The sequence below is a fragment of the Corvus hawaiiensis genome, chromosome 3 (assembly GCF_020740725.1).
Source record: "Corvus hawaiiensis isolate bCorHaw1 chromosome 3, bCorHaw1.pri.cur, whole genome shotgun sequence".
NCBI classification, from domain to species: Eukaryota; Metazoa; Chordata; class Aves; order Passeriformes; family Corvidae; genus Corvus; species Corvus hawaiiensis.
The window spans coordinates 5,691,652-5,716,647 of NC_063215.1; the positions used below are offsets into that span (position 1 = coordinate 5,691,652).

Below are 24,996 nucleotides of genomic sequence, written 5' to 3' on the forward strand. Positions count from 1 at the left end.
TTCTTCTTGTGGGATGAATGGATACTCTTCGCTACACAAACCATGTCAGTGAGAGACAAAGGTGATGCCATGGACAAGGCACACTTTGATCAGGTGTTGAGTGAGAAATTGCTGAACATCCCCCTGTTTGGTGTGGTGGTGGGGAGTGAGGTGTTTGGGCTGTGCTCTGACACCAGTTTCTGTGCTGTGGTGGAATACTCAGAATGCCACTGGCTTCTTGACATAAGCACTGCCTTGGGTATGCATTAAAAGGGGAATAGACGCTTCTCTGAAAAACAGGATTTTTTTATTACCTTTATTGGAATTAACCAAGCATTCCTTTAGAAATGCTGTGATTTCATTATCTCTTTACCTAGTTATTATTTAGGGAAATAATGAATTCCTAATAACTTGAACAGTAAATACTGGTTTCCTACACAAAATCCATATTATTGCTAGTAAGCACATAAACGTTTTGCTTTATTCCACTAGAGGTCTTGCATAACTATTGCATGATTAAACAGACATATTATTTAAAGCCTGGCTGACCCACACCTGAGTCTGAAAGAACTCAGCACTTTGGGGTTCACTCTTATATTTCTTTTCTCTGTCTAGGTTGTGTTTATTTTCCTGAAGTATCAGAGTACAGGTTGAACAAATCACAGCTCAGTCCTTAACCTACCACAGGACCGGGCTGTGGCAGGACAAGGCACAGAGTTTGCCTTATTCAACATGGCATTTTAACTAGGATTCAGCAAAAGCTACATCGAAGGGTGATTAAAAAACAAATGGTCCAATAAGCAGCTGCCTTTGCTGAGGCAGTGCACATCCAATTTGAACCCTGCTTGCTGCCCATAAATCAGGAATCCTGTCCATTCACATTTGGTTACTGGTATATTTGCTTTTTTATTTTTTTCCCCTTTCCCTAACGGGCTCATGCAACTTGCTCAAGTATCCAATTGCATTCCTGTTCAGACACTGAGCTGTTGCATCAGTGTTCCAGTATGAGACAACAAAAACTTGTTTTTCTAAGATGCAACTGGTGAGGATTAGCTTCTGTAGGCCGGGAAAAGCTGTGGGTGTAATGGCAGGAATGTGGTCGGTGTGAGGACCCCATCGCCTGGGCTGCAGGGAAAGCAAAGTGGGAGTTAAGTGAGGTTTCATGCTCCATCACCAATGTGGCACTGGCTGATCTATAGGCAACCTGTGACTTTCATCACTGAAATAACAGCCCTCAAAGGCAGGTCCTGTGAAACCTTTTTTTCCCCCGTTTCCTCTTCCCCCTCTCCACGCACTTCAGGGTTGTTACGCTTCCATTTCTTATCATTTTTTAAGCAGATCTAAGGTCTTCAAAGCTGGCTTAAGGAAGGTAGAGAGGGGATACATCTTCACTGGCAGACAGGGACTGATTCAGGGACAGTGTAAACTGAATCTGCAGCCTGCTCTATTTTATGCAAATTGTTTGCATCCTCTGGTTGACTGGCAAGTTGCCATTGTGGACCTCAATTTCATAAAGCTTGTGTCCCTCCTATTATTCTTTTAACTTTATTTCCCCCATCCCCCTTTTAAAACTTAGCTGCCCTCCTGGCATGATTTGTTGAGTTGATCTTTTTTTTTGTATTTCAAAAATGTGACTGTTGGAGGGATGGGAGGAGAAATGGGCTTAGAGCTTCTTCAGGCCAAAATCTGGTCTCAATTACTTTTCTGTACATTGGGGTGTAACCCCACTGGATTTGACTTTGTTGATTGAACTGGACAATTCAGATGAAGCCCTGGGCTTTCAAAGATACCCATGAAAGAGTTAGAGAAGAGAAAAAAGTTGCATTTTGCTGTTGTTGTTTTGCTGAGGGGGTTGGTGTTACAACAATAGTTGGGTTACTCATGCAGAAAGTCATCTTGGCTTTGTTAAGATCAGAAGTGAGGATATTTGCTCTAAGTGTTTACCAAAGATAGCTCCAGACAGTTTGTTTTTTACTGTTGGCAGTAGCACTAATCCAACCAGCAGCAACCAGCACTAGAGCTGATGGCTGGGTTTAAATGAGAGTATGATGCATGTGATGTCTGGGTGTTATAGACAGTACACTGAGGAGCTGCCAGCCTGTGATCTTGCTCTGGTCATGTAACTCAGCTTGGAAAACGGGGAATTGGTTTTTCTCCTATAGAAAATTAGTGTGCTTCACAGTCCAATGCCAAAGTATTGGAAAAACTTGTTCTTTGGGGATATTTGCAGGTTTTTTCTTCTCTCCATTGACACTTCAGAACATGGAAGGTGTCCCTCCCCATGTCAGGGGGATTGGAACTAGATGATCTTTAAGGTCCCTTCTGACCCAAACAGTTGTGTGATCCTATGATGATTTCTGCTGGAAGAAGAGAAGTTGTGATACTGGAGAGCCAATGTCAGTGGTGGGAGAATGGGTCACTAGACAGGCTTTTTCATTCTTTCCTTTTTAATTTTAGTTTTATGTGGTGCATCTAATCTTGGACTAATTTTTAAGGACTCTTATTGTCCATTAAGCATCAATATCCACAGTCCATTTGACATAATCAGTCAGAGACAATAAAGGTCAAGAAACCTGCATATCTCCTGTGACTATAAATGTGACAGCAAAACCTAGACACAAAATAATATGCAATACTCAGTATTTCCTGCTTTGTTGAGGTTCACCTGGAAGTGCAAACAGGATGGAACTGTTTGCGCATTAGTTTAGGCCTCGCCCAGCTGATTTGTTTCAGCTGAACTGTGCCCAGGCTGTCTCAGCATACCCACGATATGCCTGCTGTGAAGGAATACGCTGAGAGCTGCACTTCCCCTCACACCCACGCAGGCATAACAGAAATGTTTACAAAAGGAGGACTGCTCTTAGTAATCACTCCAAAGTGTTCGAGTGCAAATGCCAGCTCAGAGTGGCCCTCTGACTTCTTCACTGTAGTTGAATGCTCTGTTAGCCCTTCCCTATGTCTGCAATATGGAAATGTGGGGGGCTTTCTCCTGGGCAGTTCATTTTATTTTTATATTAAGTATTTTTCCTTGTTTTGGAGGGATTCCTTTAGGGAGGAATCCACATGCACTCTGCCTCAGCACTTTAAGGTTTCTCATCTGTTCTGGGCTTTTTGTGATGGGGAAGATGTGCCGTGCCTGCAGAGCATGTGGTGTTTTGGGTCCCTGTGGACACATGGGAGCCCACCAGCCAGAGCCAGTAGGGAAGCTGGTCTGTGGTGTAGGAGGCCAAGAAAAACCTCTCACAAATCACCTCATAGCTTCTTCCCCAATAGTATGTGTTAAATAGTCATCCCACCCCTTCTGGGCCAGAGCAAGGAGGAGGTGACCCTCCTAAGGGCCTCATCATGTTTGCCTCAGAAGTATCCATGTGGATCTGCCCTGGAAGCACTGTTGTGGCAGCTGGTACATCCCTATCATGCCTCCAGCACCCTCCTTCCCCCAGGATGTTTGGTTGTGTGTGGGACCAGAAGAGATGGTATGGTGAGTCTCAGTGGCTGAAGTCACTGCTTTAGCACCATTGCAAAGACCATCTCCTGGTGGGACCAGAGGGTGCCACAGGAACAGGATGTCTACCTTCAGGGCCTATTGGAGGCAGCTTTGGGCTCTTCCTCGTGGCATTTTTCACTGCGGATTGGGCAATGCTGCTGAGCAGTGATGTTTGCCCTGTGGGCTCACAGGTCACCTTTGACTTGGCAAGGTGATGGTGTTTAACCACCCTCTTCTCTCACATCCATGCAAACCTTGACCGCCACCAGGCAGCAAGGGTTGGCTTTAGGGCATTTGCTCTGGGATCTGGTAAAACTTGTATCTTCACTTTCCGGTTGCCTAACGGGTCAAAAATATCTCAAGACAGTCAGCCCCTGGGCAAGATTTCCCACCCTGCCTCGACCATGACCTCAGCCATGCCTTTGTGTGGAGGAATTGTAGTAACCCTCTGGCCTGACATACTGTGACCTTCTCCTCAGTCACTGAGCTCTGATGAATCATCTAATGTTCAATTTGGTTAAAGATTTTCCTCTTCATTATTTCCTATTCCCCGGGAAGACTGATGTATTTAAGGTAGCTGTTGCAAGAATATATGATATGTTTTGGGGTCAAGTGATGGTCCATCCAGCCCCTTATCCTGCTTCTCACAGTGCAGTATGTGATACTGTTTTGAAATAGCCCATGAGCCTTAGAAAAACCACTTTTTGCTATTTGTCATTCTTGTGTCCACACAGACATTCACAGTTGTTGGATTAAGGGTGTTAAGTGTAAAACCAAGTCTAGCATGGGTATTCAAAGTGATTAGAGTGCCAGAGGTGCTCAAGGACTTCTTGTGCCATGAGGATTGCACTAGCAGGAGTGCCATGAGCCTCCAGAAAGGCACGTCTTTTTCTGAAATTTCCACCATCTTAGACCAAACTTATGTAAAAATATCCTCTGCTATGATTTTTTTCCCAGTCTTTACCTGCTATGTTATTTCCTCCTAGCATTGGAGTTGACCTAAACCTAAAACTTCAAGGGACTCTGTTTTCGATTCAGAAGTAGAGATTGAAAAGCTCCTGGAGTTTGAAGGATCTTGGATTTGAGATTGTGCTCCTAACACACCATTAATTTTAAGATTGTTTTCCCAGCTAGCCTAGGCTTTCTGTTCCCAGTTGAAGATCATTTACCATTGACTGAATGGTGAATTATCGTAGTGGAATGAGGCAGAGAAATATGTCAATATCAGATGTAACAATGAGCAGTCAGTCAGATTTGAACCTGTGCCAATCTATACAACCCTGGCCTTGAAATTGTTAAAACAAAGAAGTTCATTACATTTAATGATCAAGTGTCCTTTGGATTTCTGAGAAGTTTATGTTAACCATTTATATTACTCAGCTCTAATATACATGGCAAACTCCAGGAAAATCCTCTTAAAATTAAGTTGGAAGGTTGTTTTTTTTATATATATCTATATGGTTATTTTGCTTCAAGGAAGTATCTGCTTTCCAGACATCTCTTCAAACAAATCATGTCTGAAGAGAAATAATAAACAAGAAGTAGCTGAAGCTACAAGGTTTTGCTGTGTGGAAAAGCAGGGAAAGGAGTTAAAAAAAGAAAAAAAAAGTTGAATTTCCTGAAAAAGAGCCTTTTCTTATGACATGTGGCTGTCACATTGCTGTCTTCAAAGCAGGGCTTTAGCACAGTGTTTTGATAGAGCAGGTTCTCCAAACTGAATGGGCTTGGTGTGCTTCCCTGAAAATACTGGGCAGGATTTGAAGGGATGTTCTACAATTTCTATGAGCTGGTTCAGAGATAGTTTTCTGTTTATTGTGCAGTGCCCAAAACAAACTTTGGGGTTGAAAGTGTATTGCTTTTATTGATGTAAAGAAATAAAAATCATAATTTATGAGGTATTCAGTGGCATCTTTATCATCAGATATTAACTGAGAGTAAATAGTTTATAAATCCAAACATAAGTGAGCAAATCTAGGTCTCTTTCCACCAGTGCTTCAGCAAAAATTAAGCTGTGTTTATCCTTAAAATCGTTTCCTCCTTAAAATCATTTTGATGTTGCAAATACATCAAAAGTTATCATTAGCTTCCGATAGTTATACCAAACCATTTGGTTTCATATTTTGTAATTGAGGGGACTGTAGGTAATTGGGCCAGCATCCAAATGTGACATTTTTTGATGGATGCTGATAAGAATAATGACATTTTTCTCCTTGGCTAGTATTTTCAGCACTGAAAACAGTATTGTGTGATGTTTGAACTGGATAACAGCTTGACAGCTGTGCCGAGTGCTGACTGTAGAGTCTCCCCACCTCTGAAGGAAACAGCCTTTGGGTGTGCCAGGGAGATATAGATTGGATCTTATGAAAATTTTCTTCACTCAGAAGTTGTTCAGGCTTTGGAACAGGCTGCCCAGGGAAGTGGTGGAGTCGCTATCCTTGGAAGTGTTCAAAAAACATGTAGCTGTGGAGCTTAGGGACATGGTTTAGTGGTGGACCTGGCAGTGCTGGGTTAATGGTTGGACTCAATGGTCTTAGAGGACTTTTCCAACCTTAATGATTCTATGATTCCATGAAGTCCACTTCCTAAGATCAGACCTGGGGCTCATCCTTGCTGTCTGCTTCTCTTTCTGATTCTTTGAGGACTGGCAACTCTTGCTATAACATGTTGGAAGAGAGACACCAGGAGTTTGCAGCACAACTTCTAGATTTTTAAAACCCTGCTCTCTGGTCTGTTCATTTCCCACAGAAATTATTCTGAGGAGGGAAAAGTACAGAGAGAGACTTGAAAGGGTTGAGTCGTTGAGGAGCAAGTTGTGTTTCATTGCATTCTCATTCCTCATAGCACTGATGTGTGTATGTTCAGTAATCCCACTTCTTTCAATTAGGCTGTTGATACCTTAAAATTTTTCTTCCTTTTAAAAAAATTTTCTCTTTTTCTTTTTTTTTTTTTGATTTTTTTCCCCCTAGACCCCAGGCAGGCGCAGTCATCCCCGCCATGGTCCTATGACCAGTCTTACCCATCCTACTTGAGCCAGATGACTTCACCGTCCATTCACTCCACAACTCCCCTGTCCTCCACTCGAGGCACAGGACTTCCAGCCATTACCGATGTGCCCAGACGCCTCTCAGGTAAAGACTCTGTTTTGCCTAAAACAATTATGCAGAGAGGAACAGGACTGGCAGCAGCTGCCTCCGTGGCCTCAGACAAACCTTGGCAAGGAGAGCAAACCTCAGCAGTGGTACCAGGGTTCCTGCACTGCAGGCAGGATTCAAAATCCCTTTTTTTTCAACATGGAAGAGCTGCTATGTTGCTCTGAGCATGTATCTCTCGAATGACTTTAAATCCATTTCAGATCAGATTATTTTTAAATTGTGAACATGATTCTTTGAACAAATTCTCTAGGTTTTGGTTTGGTTTTTTTTTTTATTTCCCCTACAAAAGGATGTTTACTTGCATGTAATTATGTACTGGCACAGGTTGCCCAGAAAAGCTGTGGCTGCCCTATCCCTGGAAGTGTTCAAGGCCAGGTTGGATGGGGCTTGGAGCAACTTGGTCTAGTGGAAGGTGTCCCTGCCCATGGCAGGGGGTTGGAACAAGATGATCTTAAGGTCCCTTCCAACCCAAACTATTCTGTGATTCTGTGTTTTAACGTAAATGTTATACTCTCTATTTGTTGGTGCTTTACTTTTGTGGTGTGTGTGTTGTTAGGCATCCTGACAAATAGATGCCTTTATTTCTTCAGTAGTTAAGGCTGAGGTTCATTCTCCTGCATTTCAATCCAGTAGCTCAAGAAAGCCTGTTTCCTTAGTTAATATGTACTTAAGATGCCTATCAGAAACAAGCTGAGTCACTTTAAGGTAAAGATTGGACAAATTGTGTTTTGGAATGATGCAGGAGAGAGGAAATACATTTAGGAACATAGACAAGACAGCAGTGAGGAACTGAGACTTTTTTTTTACCAAACAAATGCACATTTATATATTGCACAATTCACCTCTAATGGTGTCAGTGATAAAACCATCTGTGTAAAGTAATCTGATTGCCCCAAAGTAAGAGAGAGCCTGTCATGGCACACAGTCACCTTGTACCTCTTGCCAAAAATGAGGAACCTTAGGGGAGGGAGGCTCAGTATTAAAACTCCAACCTTGCAAGTGTGGAAATATTAGCAGCGTATGCCAAAAAACCATGTGTAATATAAAGAGAGCCTTTATGATTCATTAATGAAAACCAAAGAATCAGTCTTATTACATCTATTTTTTGCATGTTTGCAAGATATTATTATAATCTTGGATGCTGCTGCCATACACCTGTTTGACTCCCAGCCAGGTGAATTTCTTGCTGTCGTGTTTTCCCCTTCCACCAAGCTCACAACACTGGAAATGTTGATCACTCCACTGAGCTGCATCCCTGTCAAGCTGAACTGCAGCCAGCAGGCACGGAGGATTTGATTAGCGTAGACTCCTTGATTCCTTTCATCTTGGAGGAGGGAAGCGTTATTTCTCAAACAGCTGCAAACCCCTCTGCAGCCCTCGTGCACTCTGCCTTCACGGAGATGCCAAAGATCTCCACGTGGGCTGAGGGCTGGGGGGTTTTGGAGCAGGTTCCTGCGGGCTCTCCATGCAATGCCCTGACTTGGGTCAAAAACCCGATCATCTTGATGCTGAGGAAATGCTTTGTTTGGCCCGAAACAGGTTCTCTTTGAGTCAGAGCCTCCTGATGGTCTGTGTTGTCAAATGGGTTATTTTTGCAATCGTGCCTGTGGCAATACCTGCAGGAGAGGCTCGGCTGGGACCTGGCAGCTGCACGCTGCATGCTTGCCCTGCAGCCCTTGCTTGTCTGTGTGTATTCAGACGTGAGTGCCTGGCATGTGGGCACAGGCAGAGTGACTAAAAGACCTGGCTGTGTACATTGTGTGGCCGTGGACTGAACTTTCCTGCCGTGCTCTATGGCCAGTTGCCTTCGTGCTTCTTGTCCTTCATCTTTCCAGGGCTCGAGCGATGCCTCTGCAATGCCCTGACCTTTTCCCAGTGTGGGGATCTTGCTTCCAGTTAGGTTCAAGAGTGAAAAAGGGGGCTTTGATCTTCCACAAGTGCCAGAGGTCATGTGCAGTGTTTGCTGACAGAAATAGAAATTCAGAATAGAAATGCTCTACTCAGAACTAGAGAGCGGCATTCCTGACTAAAGGACCCGCTCAGATGCTCAGGATGCAAGGAGGCACATTGCAGTCCCAGCTGCAAGCCTGACAGTGCCTCTCAAGGATTTCACTGGCAGTGCCACACGGGGGGAGGGCAGCATCCAACCCCTCCCATGTCGAAAGAGAGAGAGAAATGCAAGTTTTAAGTTGCCCCGTACAGCAAACAGTTTATCCCTCACAGTCAAAGAAATGCAAATCTCCACTCAGTTACTTAATGTGTATTTAGGAAGAGACCAGAACTTTGAAGAGGGTAGAAAATGACTGCTAAGAAACACTAAAATCCTTAGCAAACTTCAGGCGTCTCTAAAGCATGAGGGAGAAATTAGAGTTTTATAAGGCCTTGAGTAAAAATGTCGCTTTCCGATACAGTGGCAGAAATCTGATTATCGAGGCTGTTAAAAGTATACAAGGTCATTTTAATGAATGCCATATTTACTGCCTGTTGCTTAACATCATGCAGGAGGAAAAATGAGCAAAACCTCCCCCTTAGGCCTTGGCTGTCACACCTACAGGCATAGAACTTCCTATCTGCCCTGATTTCACATCACCCAGCCTTTCCACAAGCCTCCATGGCTTTACCTGGACAACTGCTAAAGTTGTTCTCACCCAGATGTTGAAAATATTCCATCCAATAAAGCAAAAGTGGCTCCTGATTTTATTGTCACTGGCAGCCCTCAAGAGCTACTTTTAAGCATTTTCCTTTGACCAAAAACACACTCATCCTATGGCCAAAGAGGTGATGTTCTTCCCCATCTTGGGATGGATACGTGAGCCAGCAGTGTGCCCAGGTGGCCAAGGAGGCCAATGGCACCTGGCCTGTATCAGCAGTAGTGTGGCGGCAGGACTAGGACAGTGACTGTCCGCTGTGCTGGGCCCTGCTGAGGCCACACCCCAAATCCTGTGCTCAGTTTTGGGCCCCTCAATCCAGGAAGGACATTGAGGGGCTGGAGTGTGTCCAGAAAAGGGAATGGAGCTGGGGAAGGGGGTGGAGCACAAGTCTGGTGAGGAGCAGCTGGGGGGGCTCAGCCTGGAGAAAAGGAGGCTCAGGGGGAACTTTCTTACTCTCTACAACTCCCTGACAGGAGGGGCAGCCAGGTGGGGATCGGGCTCTTCTCCCAAGTCACAAGTGACAGAATGACAGAAAATGGCCTCAAGTGGCACCAGAGGATGTTTGGATTGGATATTAGGAAAAAATTCTTCACTGAAATGGTGGTCAGGCATTGGAAGAGGCTGTCCACGGAAGTGGTGGAGTCACCATCCCTGGAAGTATCCAAAAGGCACATGGATGTGGCCCTTAGGGACACAGTTTAATGTTGAACATGGTGCTGCTGGGTTGGACCCGATGATTCTTGGTCATGAGGTTGCCTATGTTTCAACCCCAGATTAGGCTGAGCATCAGAAGAGGCTTGGGGCTGCAGGACAGGAGGTGATCGGCCACTGCCGTAGCAGTGCATGCAGTTCCTCATCCCATGGGAGAGGAGAAAAGGGCAGCAGGCTGCAACCCCAAGGAGTTCCTCGGACAGCTGCTGCAATGCAGCTGAACTGGTTGTGTCAGTGTCTTGAATGATTGCTTTGCACAACTGGCAGGTTTGCATGCGTGCTGCAGGCACGTGCACATGTGTGCCCGTGGCTGCCAAACTGCAAGCGTTCATCTTCTGTTCTCCAAATGGGGATCAGTGCTCTGTTTGCACTGCTCTGCAACAAATAATGATATGTCCCAGGTATTTGAGCAGTGCTCAACAGCATGAGCTGAAAAGCAAAGCAAAAAAAAGATTATCTGGCATCACACATGCAGCTTTTGAACCCATGATCTCTCTGGTCCAGAAGTTTCACATTCATATCAAGAACAAAAAAAAAAAAACAAGTTTATGATGCCATGAAATTGCCTTACCTTAATATTCCAACTCAGTCATAAAAAGAGCAGGATTCCCCATGTTTTATTAAAATGTCTGTCTGCTCTGACTTCCCCAGAAGACAGTGAAAGTTGGTGGCCCAGCACGTTAATATTCTTAATTAAATAATATTGTAGTGGAAGCCATGGGAATATAAGAAAAGGGTCATTTTAGAGAGACTTTGCCTGAGGGATGTAGTCTTATTTCATGGTTCATAGTGAATGCACTCAGTCTTTGTGTCCTATGCATAACCAAAGTGCATGTGGGATGGGGAGCATGGGTGACTATTATGTAATTAATGTATATGATTCATATAAATATACACATCACAGCCATTTTACATAACACTTTGGGGCTGATCCAGCAAGTCCTCCCCACATGGAAGATTCAGGGCAGGGAGTACAGGTCGAATTGTTCTTGCAGTCACAAGAGGGCTGCTCCCAGGCAGGTGAAGGAGGGGTGGGTATAGATGTCCCCAGGGCAGACATTCATTCCTGAGACACTCACCTTCAACTCCCTTTTGAGTCAGTGGGGACAAACTGGCATTTTCAGGACTTGACGGGTCTGCAGGTGCTCTGTGCTGGTCCTTGGCAGTGCCTGGGAAGAGCCTGTTTGTCTCTGAAGCGAACCTAGGTGAGTAGTTCAAGTACAGGCACGTATGATCTGATAGTCTGCCTTTGCTGAGGTGATTTAAGAGACAATTTAACTGTCCCGTAAACATATGCATATCACAGCCTAATTACACTCTAGTCCTGGTTTAACCCTACCTCACCCTGACCTCGACCTTCTCCGCTGTTGCAGGGTTTGAGCTTGATTTTAATTTTGTTGAGAATCCTGAGAAGGGGAAGATGGGAAGGCTTTATCTTCCTCTACACTTTTCCTGGACCTACTCCCCCTTCTGCCTAAACACGAGTCTCTTTGCTTCACCTTTGAGAGAGACTTGCAGGGTGAAGATCTTCAGATGCTGGAGGACCTGTCCTGCAGGTGTACCACAAACACATTCAGTGCTGACTGTGGAAGATCCTGTCTGTGTCTGACAGATGCCATATGACAAATGAGAAAATTAAAACTGAATCTAAATAGTAGGACAAATCACCAAACCTGCCTTTTCCAGCCCTGGGCTTGCGTTCTTCCTAGATATTTATCAGTTGGGGATGCGCCACCATGCCCAGAGACTGCTGTCCCGCTAGCTGGAGTCCCCACAGCATGCAGGGTGGACTTTGCTGTCTTTATATTTACGGTGTCATTGAGTAGGGGCATGTTGAGGTAGATGAGGGAGATGCTGGGATCAGCCCCTAAACAAAAGTCTGCAGACCTCTCCCTCTGAACTAAAATGGCCAGAAAGTGGTGTCTTCACCAATAAATTACACAGTGGTAGGGCTGGACTGTTAAATATCAGTACTGTTAAACTGTCAGCAAGGCTGGTTTTGAGTGGGGTTGGCCAGCATGGTCACAAACAGGTCCCAACTGTGGTTTGGAAATGAGCAGAGTCCTGAACCTGTTCCTGTGGGCGGCTCAGAGTCAGCGACCCCGTTATGGAGCCAGGATTTAACATTACATCTGTGGCCAGACCATCCTGACTGGATTGAGAGCCAGAGAATATGCCCTGACCCTGTTTGCTAGTTCGTGTATGGCCAAACTTTCCCATTAATTCGTCTCACTCTGTAGATAAATCACCACAATATTTTGGGCCATCCTGGACTCTCATCACAAATTAAAATTTAAGAAATCTTCGTGTTCCCCCAGCTCACTGATGGCTGGCAAGTATAAATGTAAAGCCAGCCATGCCCTAATCAGGGGCAATACTGTTATTTTACACAATTTGATTTTCATTCTTGTTAGCAGAAAAATCATGTAATAAAAAACCACATGTAATGGAAGCAGCTCCAGCTGAACCTCTGGATTTAGTGTTTGTATGTCAATGAGAAAGAGGCTGACTGTGATGGGCTTTTATTTTTCTTGGGGTCTTGTACTGGTTATCATTTTGGGTTTCTCACCCTATATCTGAATTACCTTGGATTTCGCTAGCGTCATGTACTCACATGATTTTTGTAACAAGGATTTTTCCTTTAGGGAGGAATTTGGTCTTTGAAACAACTTTTAGAAATAAAAGTTGTTTCTTCTCCTAAGGAGCTCAGAAAACCTTATAGCAACTAAGTAGAAACTGTGTCCATGGAAGTAGCTATGCTTTCATCCCTTAATTCCTGTTAACTTGATTAAATATTGTGGGCAATAAGCACATTTCAGGACAGGACCTTTCATAAGAGAAGGCATTAGTGCTGTCTTCAAAATACAATTCCTTTCTTCTTTGTGTGCTCTGGGAAGCAGAGAAACAGTTAATGCTGTGGCTATTGCCAGCATGGCCCTGATGTGAGCAGCCCCTGCAATGAATGAGCAGTTCACGCTTCAGCAATATTGTCTCAGGCTCTTGGCAAACCCAAGAAGCCAGCTTGGTTTCTGGTGCACTCGCTATGCTGAGATGTTTTTCTTGGTGACTATAACAATTTTCACTCTGTCTTCTTCTTCTTTTTTTTTTTAATTAAATGGAAGCTGAAAGACTCAAGGTTGTCTCTGTCTCCGTTTCCCCTCGCTAATGTTCAATGCTTTCCCTGCGAGGTGAAACTGAGTCAAGGCGAAGTAAAGAGCTTGGGGGAGCTCAGGTCTTCAGAAACAACCCACTCATTTTGCTGCCTTCCCTAAACTTGTAACTTGCCTTCCTTTTTTTTTTTTTTTTTCTTTATTTTTCAGTGGCTCTATTTATTTTGTTTACCGCAGATTTTCCATTTTTAGTCTCCTGCCCACTTGGTGCCACCTGGGAATCTCAGCACCTTGGCACTCTTCTGTGGGCTTTCAGTAGCAGCCTCTCCACTGGGTTGAATCTCTCATTGGAGTAATTGTCCAGAAGATGCGTTGCATGATCCCTACCTCAAATTTTTCTAGTGTGGGTGGCCTCAAATTAGGCACCTATGCCCATATTTAGGTGGTAAAACAAGCGGGCTGATTTTCAGATGTTTGAATGTTACAATGTGTGTCTTTAAGCCCTTTTCATTTACTTAAAACGGCTGTTGGGAGAGGAAATAAACAGGAAGAATGAAGGCAGAGGGAAGGAGTTTTATTCCTGAAATAAGGGATTTTTAAAAATACTGAAAAGAAACAAGTGGAATGTTTTGAAATGGAATAAATTTGTTGCTGATACAGGCAGGAAATAGCACACTCAAATATATGTGGATGTATAGATATATTTTTATCTGAGCTTTTTTTGCAATGTGTTTTATATTTAGGACACATATCAAGATTTGCATCTGTTTCCAGAACTTGCTGCTAACAGTTAGTAATGATGCCAAAACATACTTTAGTTCCAGCTTGAGACCAAATGATATTCAGGGCTTTTTTTTATTACTAATTTAGGGTCTGATATTAATTAAGGAAATTTTCCATAAGTGCCAGGCTTTTTCTGAAGAACTCATTAAAATTATATTAACTTAAACCGGAATCACAGTCTGAGCATGTTTTGTAATGATTATTCTTACTGACTCTGCTGGGTTTTGTAAACAGAATGCTAATTGTTAGTGGGGCAACCGGGTCCTCAATTCCAGACTTCCAAAGGGCCAGATACTGAGCCACTACCTAGATGTGTGTTCCCAATAAAGTCAATAAGCCTCTAACAGGAAGGCTGTGGGATCGAGCTCTTTGTTTCATCTTTCTGCAAAGGCGTTTGATGATTTCTCCATTCCCTTTGTGGAATTGCTGTTAATTTTTTACCTAGGATGGAGCCAGTGATGGCAGCTGAGGCAGGATCACATGTGTGCTGATGTGGAGAGGAAATGGATCTTCATGTGTGAAGAAGCTCTCTGGTGCATACAGGGTGGTCAGGTTCAGTTATTTACCTCCCTCCCCTAACAGGCCCACAAGGAAGCTGGGGAGGGACTTCTGACAAGAGTATGGAGTGACAGTGCAAGAGGGGAATGGCTTTAAACTGAAAGAGTTGATTTAGATCAGACATGAAGAAATCACCACTGTGAGGACGGTGAAATACTGGCACAGGCTGCCCAGTAAGGTGGTGGATGACCCACTTCTGGAAACATTCAAGGCCAGGTTGAATGGAATTCTGAGCAACCTGATCTAGTTGAAGATGTCGCTGCCCATGGCAGGAGGGTTGGACTAAATGACCCTTAAAAGGCCCTTTCCAACCCAAACCATTCAGTGATTCTATGATGTTGCCCTTAAGTCTTTGTGGCCTTGCATCTTTGTTGCATTGAATTGGGTTTGATTAATTGGCTGATCTGTATTTATTAAATGGTTCCATAAAATGCAGGAGAATTTGGTCCTTCTCAGACTGCAACTGTGTTTGGCGGAAGGTAAGGTAAAGGAGTATCATATGCCCTTCAGGAGCTGAATGGTTTAAATTCTGCAAATTTTACCCTAAAAAATACAATTCAAGGGGACAAGACTGCTGCTGGTAGAAGCTGGAGCTGCCTTGGTTTTCAGTGAAATTTCTTCTCATTTCTGGACACGCAGAATTTGACCACACTGAATTTGGTCAGCAAGGGAGTGTTAGAGCCCAGCAGAGCTTCAAAAACACCTTTTTGAAGTGGTTTAGTGACGGTTGTTGGCCCCATTTTACACATGACCGAATCTCCTCCCCTCTTGATGGATGTTTTAGCAGAAAAGAACCTGGTGTCCTGCCAGCTTGGCTGTCAGATTTCAAAAAGCTTTGATACTGGTGATACTGGGCTGATACTGGTGACCAAAAGGGAAGGCAAGAGCCATGCAAGTGGCTCAGTTTTTCTGTGGTTGTACAAAAGCAAACAACGTCGGCAGCGAAGGAGAGGAAGATGGATGAGATAAAATGAGGGAGCATACCTTCACATGGCTCACGAAGGATGTTATTAAGGGAGAAGGAACTATTTCATATGCATAAAGGGAGTGTATCTGGGGACACTAATCTGGAAATCTCTTAATATTTGCTTTCAGACTGACTCAAAAGAGAGTGAGGGAAGGGATCAAAAGCAGGAGATGCCTTCCTGAGCTTGGGACAGTTTCCCCATGACCCCAGGTGCAGTGTGCAGGTGGTGAAGCGGCCCCTCAGGGAGAACCCAACCCTGTACCCACACAGCGCCTGATGGTGCTGCTGTGTCCAAGGAGTTTTTGTGGAGCGTGAGGATTTTTAGCAATGGTGAAGCTTCATCTGTGAGGCACAAGGAAGAATAACTTGACAGAAGCACATCTCCACGGATGTATAAATTCATCAATTATTGTACACTGAAGCCCATGTGAACATCTCCTTTGAACCCAGGTGTAAGATTTCCCCAAATTAGCTCTCATTTAAACTTGAGGGCAACCTTTGAGAAAAGAAGCAAGCCCAAAAACTCAGTTGGTCTTCATTTAAAAATTTCCAGGGAAGCAGAACCCACTACAGCCTTTGGTTACAGATGCTAATTAATCTCACTTTGAAATGTGGATCTTATTACCAGTCTGAATTTGTCTTAGTTTCCACTCATTTGAACTTGCTACAACTTTACTATTACTTTGTCTGCCAGAACATAACACCAATTTTGATTTCTGAGGTTCATGTGGGTTCCTGTGTTGGTGACAGGTACAGAGAGGTGGGTAGGACAGGAGGTGGCTGTGGTGGATCTCAGGGAGGTGGCAGAAGCCACAGGGAACTGGCTGGTGTGGCACAGAACTGATTTGACTTGCTAGGAGTCTGAAGAGGGATTGTGAAAAAATATTTTGGTCAATTCAGTTTGCTGTGGGTTCACTATAATCTATCAAATCATGGAAGTTCCGTTTCCTAATCAGCCAAACTCCTACCGTATCCACTGAAAAGGTGTTATTTTTGGTTGAATTACTAATGGCACTCTACTTTTCCAACTCACCTGAAAAAACGCACTGGGAAAGCATTTTTCACTGACTTTGTGTGCTTCTGCAATTCCTTTAGGAATTTTTCTGCCTTTGTATTTCCCAATTGCAAAGTCCTAACAAAATTAATTTAATTTCTCACACACCACCCTAGATGGAGGTACAGGAATAAAACAGTGGAATGCAGGTTCTCCCTTAGTTTTCCTGCACTGTTTAATCTTTCATTGTAAGAAACACAACTATAGTCGCGGGGGTTTTTTCCCCCAGGTTTATTTTGCATTTGCACTGTCAAAAGCAAAGCTCAGAGCTGATGCTGTGGCCCCGTTGGGGAGCAGACACCCAGCCAGTGCAGCCTCTTTGCTCTCCACAATCCTTATTATTCCACAGGCAAATTTGCGAATAGAGAGTTGAAACTGTGTTAATCCCTTGGGATTACTTGGATCAGGCAATGCTGTCATTGTGTGAAGAAGTTTAGTTCTGGCAAAAGAGGTATCATACACTTAATGCAGGGGATTTTGTGGTGGTTTAAAGGTATATTTGGAGGAGGAGAAGAGTCCATGTGCTGCATACTCAGCCCTGTCTGGGCCATGTAATCTCCAAACTTCCCAGTCGTTCCCAAAGGTCTCTCTAATCATCCATTTGATCTTTCATCCTGTGGTAGCCATGAGTGTTTGCTGTAATGTTATTTTGTAATTTGGGATTGCTGGGATAGGCAGCTAGAGGAAGCCTCCTTGAGCTTGTGTGAGAAAGAGGAGCAACCATGCTGAGAGAAGGGGAGCACCAGGAGAGAAAACAGCCTGAAGGATTTAAACCAAGGATCAATTCTGAAAGCAAAATTGAGAGGTAGGGAATCTCATGGAAATCTTTCCATCTCTTAACATCACAAATCTCTGGCAGTGAGCAGTGAAAGGTGGTATGCTCAGGTTAGGAGCAACACCCACAAAGCCTCTTTCATTTAGCTGAGATGAAAAGCCCCTACACAAGCTCTAGTGATGCCACGTGTGGTTTCCACTTGTTATTTTTAATGCTTCACTGAGCTATCACTGTCTGATCCATAGGCATCATTGCTTTTTAATGCCCTTTCCTATTAAACAGGTACTGTTTAGAATTGGCAGAATATTATAAAGCCAGCAGCTAAAGGTATGCCCACCTTGGTTAAGTTTATATAATTAGGCTGCACAATGGGCTTGCTTGGAAAACCAGTTTGAAGCACAGGTACAGGACCAAATCTATGAGGCACATCATTTTTATTGGATAGATGTCTGTAAAAACACAGCTTGCCATATTTAATTTTGCACTGAAATGATGTTTTGTGTTGTGTTGAAATCTGAACTCGGGACTGAAAAATTTCTACAAACTGGAGATCAGTCCCCTTGTCAAAGCATCAGTTGAGGTTTTTGGCTTTAGCTGGAGCATCCAGGTTTGGCTCCTGCAGGCGGTGCAGTTCAGTGATCAAAGTAATGGTTATATTCGGGAATAGCTAATGGACCTCTGCTGGAATCACCGCAGGCTGCTGACAGTGTTTTTATTGTGACGGTGTCTGGAGGTCGCACCCCCCTTGTGCTAAGGACTATACAGTAAAAGAGGAGAAGGAAAAAAGAGAAATCAGCCTGTCCCCTAAGAATTTGCACTCTTAGATACAGTAGAGCTGGTTACAAGATATGCAATGGAGTACAGGAGGAAATTATAACATGAAGGGAACCAGAGAGGTGGTAGAAGTGGCTGCAGTCTTACTAGACCCTGTAGTACTGAGTGTGGGTCAGAAGGCAGTGCAAGAATGAAATTATAAGAAGGGTACTGAGGTAGATCTGTGGCTCTTCACCTCCTTCCAGGCTTCAGGACAAGCAGGAAAGAAAGGACAAAGCTGCTTGTCACAGCTCGTAATAAGAAGAAAACGGTGTCGGTCAGGTTAGGCCAAGGGACCATCCAGGACCCATCACCTTCTCAGCTTGGCCAAAAGTGGTCACTCAGTTCCCCTGAAGTGCAAAACCAGAATATGTATTGCTGTGGGTTTCTATCTGGATCACTGTATTTAATATCTGTTGACACAGCTCTGTTAATCTGCTTAAACTTAGGTAGGCGGGAATTACCCCAGAGGAGCTGCTGGATCAATTATATTTCCTATGGATCTGTAGTGTCATAGTCTTATAGGACTGACAGGGACCTTGTGAGATCATATGATCTGTGCTCCTGTGTAGAGAAATAGGATCAAACATCTGCAGATCATTCCTGTTGAGTGGAGCCAGCTAGTTATGTGTGTTGTTGCCACTGAAAACAAAAATAAAACTATGTCCCAAAGAAGGCATCCCAGCCAAAAAAATTAATTAAAGTTGAAATAGCTAATTTGAGTGCAGTTAAAAGACTAGAACCGGATAGGGTTTGTCAGTCTTGAAAGAGGGAAAGTATAGAGACATCTGTGAAAAAAATCATAAACCTTTAGATACCCTCAAGGGTGAAAATTGCAAGGCATGGGATCCAGTCTAGGGACGGACCACCGAAAAATAGACCTTCTGCAAAGGTGACTGGCTGGCCAAATAGGAAGCGAAGCAAGCGCCTCAAAAACACCACGAGGGCTGCTGACCCTAAATCTCCACAACATAAGACCAAGATGAAATGGCTCATTGGAAGAGCCATCTCACAGAAGCTGCTCAGAGGAAGTCCCCGGGAACTGTGATGTGGATGCTGGCATGGCCGGAGGAGCCACAGAGGAATCCTGGCAATGGGAAAAAGGCACCTCTCTTCCCCCTTTCTTCCCTCTTCCTCTCTCAAATATCTCCCTCTAAAGGGATTTTTTGTTCTTGTTTTCATTTTGATTCCTGCTAAAAGCCAACCCATGTTGTTTTCTTTTTTATGGGTGAAGAGGAGCATAGGGAGGATCTAAGCAGCAGCAGAGTTGAATTGGGAGCCACTGTATTCGATTCCAAAATTAGATAGGAAGCTGGGTTTAAGGGTAGTCCAAACCCAACCAGTTCCTCATTTGGCCTGGCCCACGTAGGTGGGCCAGACTGGTTTGGAGCTGTTTTTTGGACAGGCTGCTTGCCCATGGAGGAAGCCATTCCAGCCGCGGTGGGGCTGGAGCCGGCACCTGGTGCTCAGCCAGGCCAGCTCCTGTTCTCACCAGCCTGCACTGCAGATGCGCTGGAGGTTTGGTTTAAAGCAATTCTGCTGCTGCTTTCTCAAGCAGATGAAGACAACTGAAGGTGATAATTCAGGCTGACTTTATATGCATCTTTTTTATCTCAGAAATTGGGATCACATCTGAAAATTTATTTCAAGTCTTTGTCTGACTTCCACTTTTTCTGTGTCTTCACCCATTGAATAGCTTCTAAAAAAATGTCTGTTGGGTTGTACCTTTAATGTCTGTAACTTTACAACATTTTCCAACAAAGGATTTCACAGTATTTTCTAAACTGTACTACTAATTTTGTCACTTGGCTAACACAAAGTATTGAAATATCCATTGTATAGTAAGCCAATTTACACAGGAAAAATCAAATTATTTGCCCAGATTCACAAAATAAATCAATAGCAAAAGCCAGAAAGCATTGTATCACATTTTCCCTTGTAACAGCTTTAATGGTTAAGTGGGCTTTCTATTTCTAATTACTACTGATAATCTGAACTTAAACTCCAAGATACTATATCTGAGATAAATCTCTGTTGATGGTCTAAAGAGATGCTGGTGGTATAACCTAAGAGGCTGTACATCAAACAGCCTCGAGTATGTTTATGATGTGAGCTGTTACAGACTCAAGTCTGTTTCTTTTTCTCATCACCACCTTCCTGGGAGGATAAAACCCATATTCAGACTTTACACCATGGAGAAGAAGCATTTATTTAGAGGTGTTCAGAGTTGGGCTGGTTTAAGCTTTAGCTCAGCTGATGAATGGGTATGCTGTGTAGACCATCTTATAATGGATTGAAACTTTGCTTACAGTAGTTTGCCTTAACTTAGTAGGAAGCTCAGGTTAGGTCTGAAAGTAATGAAAAAAAATATACAGAGGGATTTACACAGCTTTTATTAAATTAGATTGAAAATTGTAAGTTGCTAAAGTGAATATAAGAAGGGACACAGTGCCTCTAGCCCTGCTTTACAGCTATGTTTAGCTGTGTTCTTCTGAATTTTGTGGCAGCTTGATATATAAACAGGCACTGAGAGCCTAAATCCATGCACTGAAAACCTCTGTAGGTCTTTACACCACTCAGTATTTTTGACTCTTAGCTATGAGAGCAGGAGCTCCAGTGAAAACAACCCAGCAGTTCTGTGCAAGGTTTTCCTCCATCTTCCTGAAGCTCACAGTGATGGTGGCAAGTCCTGCTCTGTGGCTTGAGAGCCACAGCTTCACTCCTGCCAGGCCAAGGGTTGTGACATCCCCGAGCTGTTCTCACTCTGCCCCATGACATGGGAGCAGAATTTGGCTTGGTGTTCACCCATGGCTCTCCCCACAGGGCTCCCTCTCACCCTGAGCCTCCTCAAATTTCCTTGGACAGCGGGTCTTGAGTCACGCTGACATGTTTGACCATTTTATCACAGGGCCCAATGTTACTATTGTTTGTGTTACTTGGGGGAAACGTGTTCTCACTGTAAGGGAAAAAACTCTGGCCATCGCTGGGTGAGTTATTTTCCGCTGCTTTCACTCCAACAGCATTGTTGCGCCTGCTGCTAAAATCCTTAACCTAAGATGGAAATGCCACCCTGGTATCTCCCCTCTTCTTTCTCCAGTAGTCAGAAGTTCCATGGGCCAAGTGCCCTCATCCCGTCGGAGCGGCTGCTCCTGCACAGCCCCGGCTCCGAACACAAGCAGCGCTTTCCGCTGCCTCCGCAGGACGAGGTGCGGCTGTTTACCCTCTGGGGACACGGGACTTCGTGCCGGGGAGGATTAAAAATCAACATCATGGCCCTGCTTGTGGACAGGGACCAAGGCTGAAAATGTTCTTTGAAGGGAGACATTATTTTGGAGGAGAAAAGTATGGTTTTAATTGTTTAGATGAGGGGGTTTCATGTTTTATGGATGTCTGGGGGCGGGGGAGGTGCTCTTCTTTCTCTGTGTACAATATTGTTCAGGGAAAAAAAAATGGATTATCTACATTTGTGAATTTAAGTTTTTTTGGCCAGAAGTGCAACGATTTGTAGGGTTTGATTTTTCTCTGGGAAAAAAAGAAAACAGAGTGTTTTGAGAACAAGGCCGAGTAACCAAAATATGTTTGTTTTTGTTTAAATCGCTCAGTAGAGAAATAGTCTCTTGTCTATTGTTAAGAGCAAGGTTTAAATCAAAGGCAAGTTCTACATATTCTAAAATATACAGACAACCCTTTGAAAGCAAAGCCAAGCCAAACTTTAAAAGAGACCTTCTCCTTGATGCAGAAGTTTTCAGTTAGTTACTGTGCCGGGGCTTGAGTGGAAAGAGCCAGCCTGAGAAAGAAATGGCAAATCCCCATTTCGGCAGCGGAAGCCAGGAGGAGCATCGTATTAATAGCACACGAGACCTTTCCACAGCCGTTCTAGTCCAGGGCTTTTCCAGCAGCAGTGAGGAAAAGCCTTTGCAGTTCGTGGGTCTTTTTTTGTGCTCAGATTTGGCTGTGGAAGGTTGAAGCAAGCGGCAGAGTGAGGGAGTGGAGGGCCTGATCCTCTCATGTTGGGTGGTCCCTCCTACCACAAATAACCCTATTGGAAACAGAGGGACAATTTGTGGAGTCATTTGTTTGTCAGGAAAAGTAGGGTTTGTAGGATACAGCCCCAATTAGCAGCCAAATTCCTGGTTATTTTCCCGTGATAAAAAGGCAGGTAGCTGTCGCAGAGATGCACATAGCATCTCTCCAGTTCCCATTTGAACTCCTGCCACTTGATCCGTACTTCTTCCCACTTCCTCAGCCATGCAAAGATTATTCCAGCACCACAGTAGCTCAGATGAGCTGGGTTCTTCCCTCCTGCCTGGCACTGAGGTGGCCTCCAGTCCTTTTCTGTGCTGTTCAGGATTGTTCCTGATCTTTGGTACCCATCAGTGAGGGCACCTGGGAGTTGCTCCTGAGCTCTAGTTCCAAGCACAGCAGGCAGGTGATATCCACCACCTGGCAAACCAAATACACCATCCCACCATAGACCCTGCTTTTAGTATGGCCTGGGTACAGCCAACCCCATCCCCTCCTGAATCCAGCATTTTCTGGGAGATTTACTAAATGGACAGTTTAGCACCAAGTTGCAGTTTTTGGAAGAGCAGGAAGGAAAGGAAAGGAAGGAAAATTTGTAAGGGAAGGAAAAAATTGCTCGCACAGGTTACCAGACAGTGGGCACCTGCCCAACCCACACAGGCTGGCACAGGCAGGGCCATGGCTCTGCCGATCCCATGTGAGCTTGGCAGATGCCAGAAGAGCTTTCTGGGAGCTGCAGGAATGCTGATAGCAGTGTCCTTAGTTGGGGGAGGAGGAGTGCTCTTGTATTATTTTGTGACCCTCTGTTTTGGTAGCCATAAGTCATTAGTTGGTTTTAATTTTCTTTTTTTTCTTTTTTTTCTCCCTTGAAACTGAAACAAGGACTGAAAGGGTAGAATTTTCCTTCTTTTTCCCCTCTCTTTTTTTTTTCCCTTTTTTTTTCTTTTCTTTTTTTTTTTTTTTTTTTTGGCTAATCTGAGGCACACTGCCACATCTGAAGCCACTTGGCTTATTATGGATTTCATGGAAACTGATTCCCTGAAAGTGTTTCCATATGTGTGTTCCCAATATATCCCATCCTTTTCTAAATGGGAGTACAAACTCGCACACGAGCTGGAAATGGCTTCAGGATGTGACAGAGAAGTCATATGACTGGAGTGGCACTGTGTGTGGCCCTCTCTGAAAGACACGGTGTCCTGTGTGCTGGCTCCCATCCTACAGTAGATCCAGTTTCAAAGAATATCTTCCTTCCCGGCTTCTTAAAAACTCTCAATCAAGAACCAGCAAGGAATTCTCTGTCCTCGGGAGAGATGTCCATTAGCTGAATGAGATGCGAAAGGAGAATTTGGATGGGGAGGGAAAAGGAAGGGTTTAAAGGGTGAAATAACAGAGCAATGCCAAGGGCTTCCCCCCTTCCCTGTCCCTGCAAAACATAGTTCCTTTGTGTCTGCTTGAGGATCAGATGGTATTTCTGAGTTAGTAGCATGCAGTGGAAAAGTACAATTCATGACAACATTGGAAACAAATATTTATACTGGACAGTTAAGGCACATTTTTCTGAAAAGAAGAAAAAAAAGCAAAAGAAGGAATAAAGTAGCCTGTGAGCCATGATGTATATTATCTTCCCATTCACTGGATTTATTCAGGATTCCTGCCCCTCTGCTCACCATCACCGTGCCTGCTCCGCAGCCCTGCGGTTTCACCCCCTTGCTGTATACAAAAGTCTGAGGTTGTTCTCCAAGAAAAGCCTCAAGTGTTCCTGCTGATGCCTTTCGGCTGGCGAAAAGCAGTGACAGCTAAAATTCAAGCAGGAAAAGTTGGGGAAAAGTGAAGGGAGAGCACTGCGCTCCTGTGTGTGTATTTGTGCCATGTGGTGTTGCAGAGCTCCTGGACTTATTTCCAGGAAACTTTATTTACTTTTTGGTTCCCATGTAGCTCGTAGATGGCCTGAGACTTTAAACAAGCAGGGGGCTTTTGATACACTGCCAGTTCCTTTACACCCCTATCACCCGTGACAGCTCCAGACTGGAGTCACTGAGATAAGATAGCAAAGGCTGAGAAGTTCAGAGGCTCCCCATCACACCAGGTCAACAGGCATCCACGGGTGGTAGGTCATAACCACCAGCCCAGGACCTATTTCTGTAATGTGACCATTTGTCCCCCTCCTGTGGTTCTCATTAGGAAAGATTATGAATCCTGTATAAGTGAGGCAACGTCTATAAATGAGACTGTGATGGCTGAAGCTTCCACAGCTTCATTTCTGTTCCCAACAGTCCATCTAGGAGGGGTTGGTTTCTACATTTTTCTACCTGTTGATATTCCCTAAATTTTAGATGAGCTGTCTCTGGGGGTGCGGTGAGCAGCCACTTGTGTTTTAGCGTGTAATGTCACCCAGCAAGACCTCAGTGCCTTAGAAGGAAAGCAGCTTAATGCAGCAGAAAAGTCCGATTGAGAGAGCAGGACAGGTAATGACAGAGCCCGGGCTGAAGAAATGCAAAGAGACCCCAATTTTGCTGTTAAGCAATATAATATCTCTGCTTGAGAAATGCTCTCCTTTATTTGCACAACTGTTACTTTAATGGTCACTGCTAACTATGTTATTTATGGGGTGTTTCTCCCAGCAAAGGGCTTAGGTGCAGTGCCATAAATTCAGTGAAAACATCTATCTGCAAATTAATCCGTGGTATTTTAGGTGCCAAAGACCTGTTACCTAAATACCAGGAGGCACCAGTGTGCAGTTTATCGTGTGAACTGGGGTACTGAGGGACTGTGAGAAGGGATGCACTGGAATTATGGTCTTGCCTGTTGTGTGTAAGGCTCTGAAAGGGTTAAAGTGTTCCTTCCTCCCTCTGACTTTTGTGAGACTGCTGTGCTTAATAATGTTGCAGTTTAAATGGTCCCAGCTAGGCCTTGAAGTTAACACCTTGTTGAGG

At 44.1% G+C, this 24,996-nt stretch overlaps 1 protein-coding gene across 5 annotated transcripts in view; it reads left to right on the forward strand.

Moving 5' to 3' along the window:
• RUNX2 (RUNX family transcription factor 2) overlaps positions 1–24,996 on the forward strand; it is a 215,991-nt gene that overhangs the window by 116,449 nt on the left and 74,546 nt on the right. For 4 of the 5 annotated variants that reach the window (XM_048297268.1, XM_048297269.1, XM_048297273.1 and 1 more), the window contains one exon: positions 6,433–6,594. The exons of the other annotated variant lie outside the window; for it this stretch is intronic. In XM_048297268.1, coding sequence (XP_048153225.1) covers positions 6,433–6,594 — 162 coding nt within the window. The remainder of the gene's footprint in view (positions 1–6,432; positions 6,595–24,996) is intronic. 5 annotated transcript variants of the gene reach the window in all.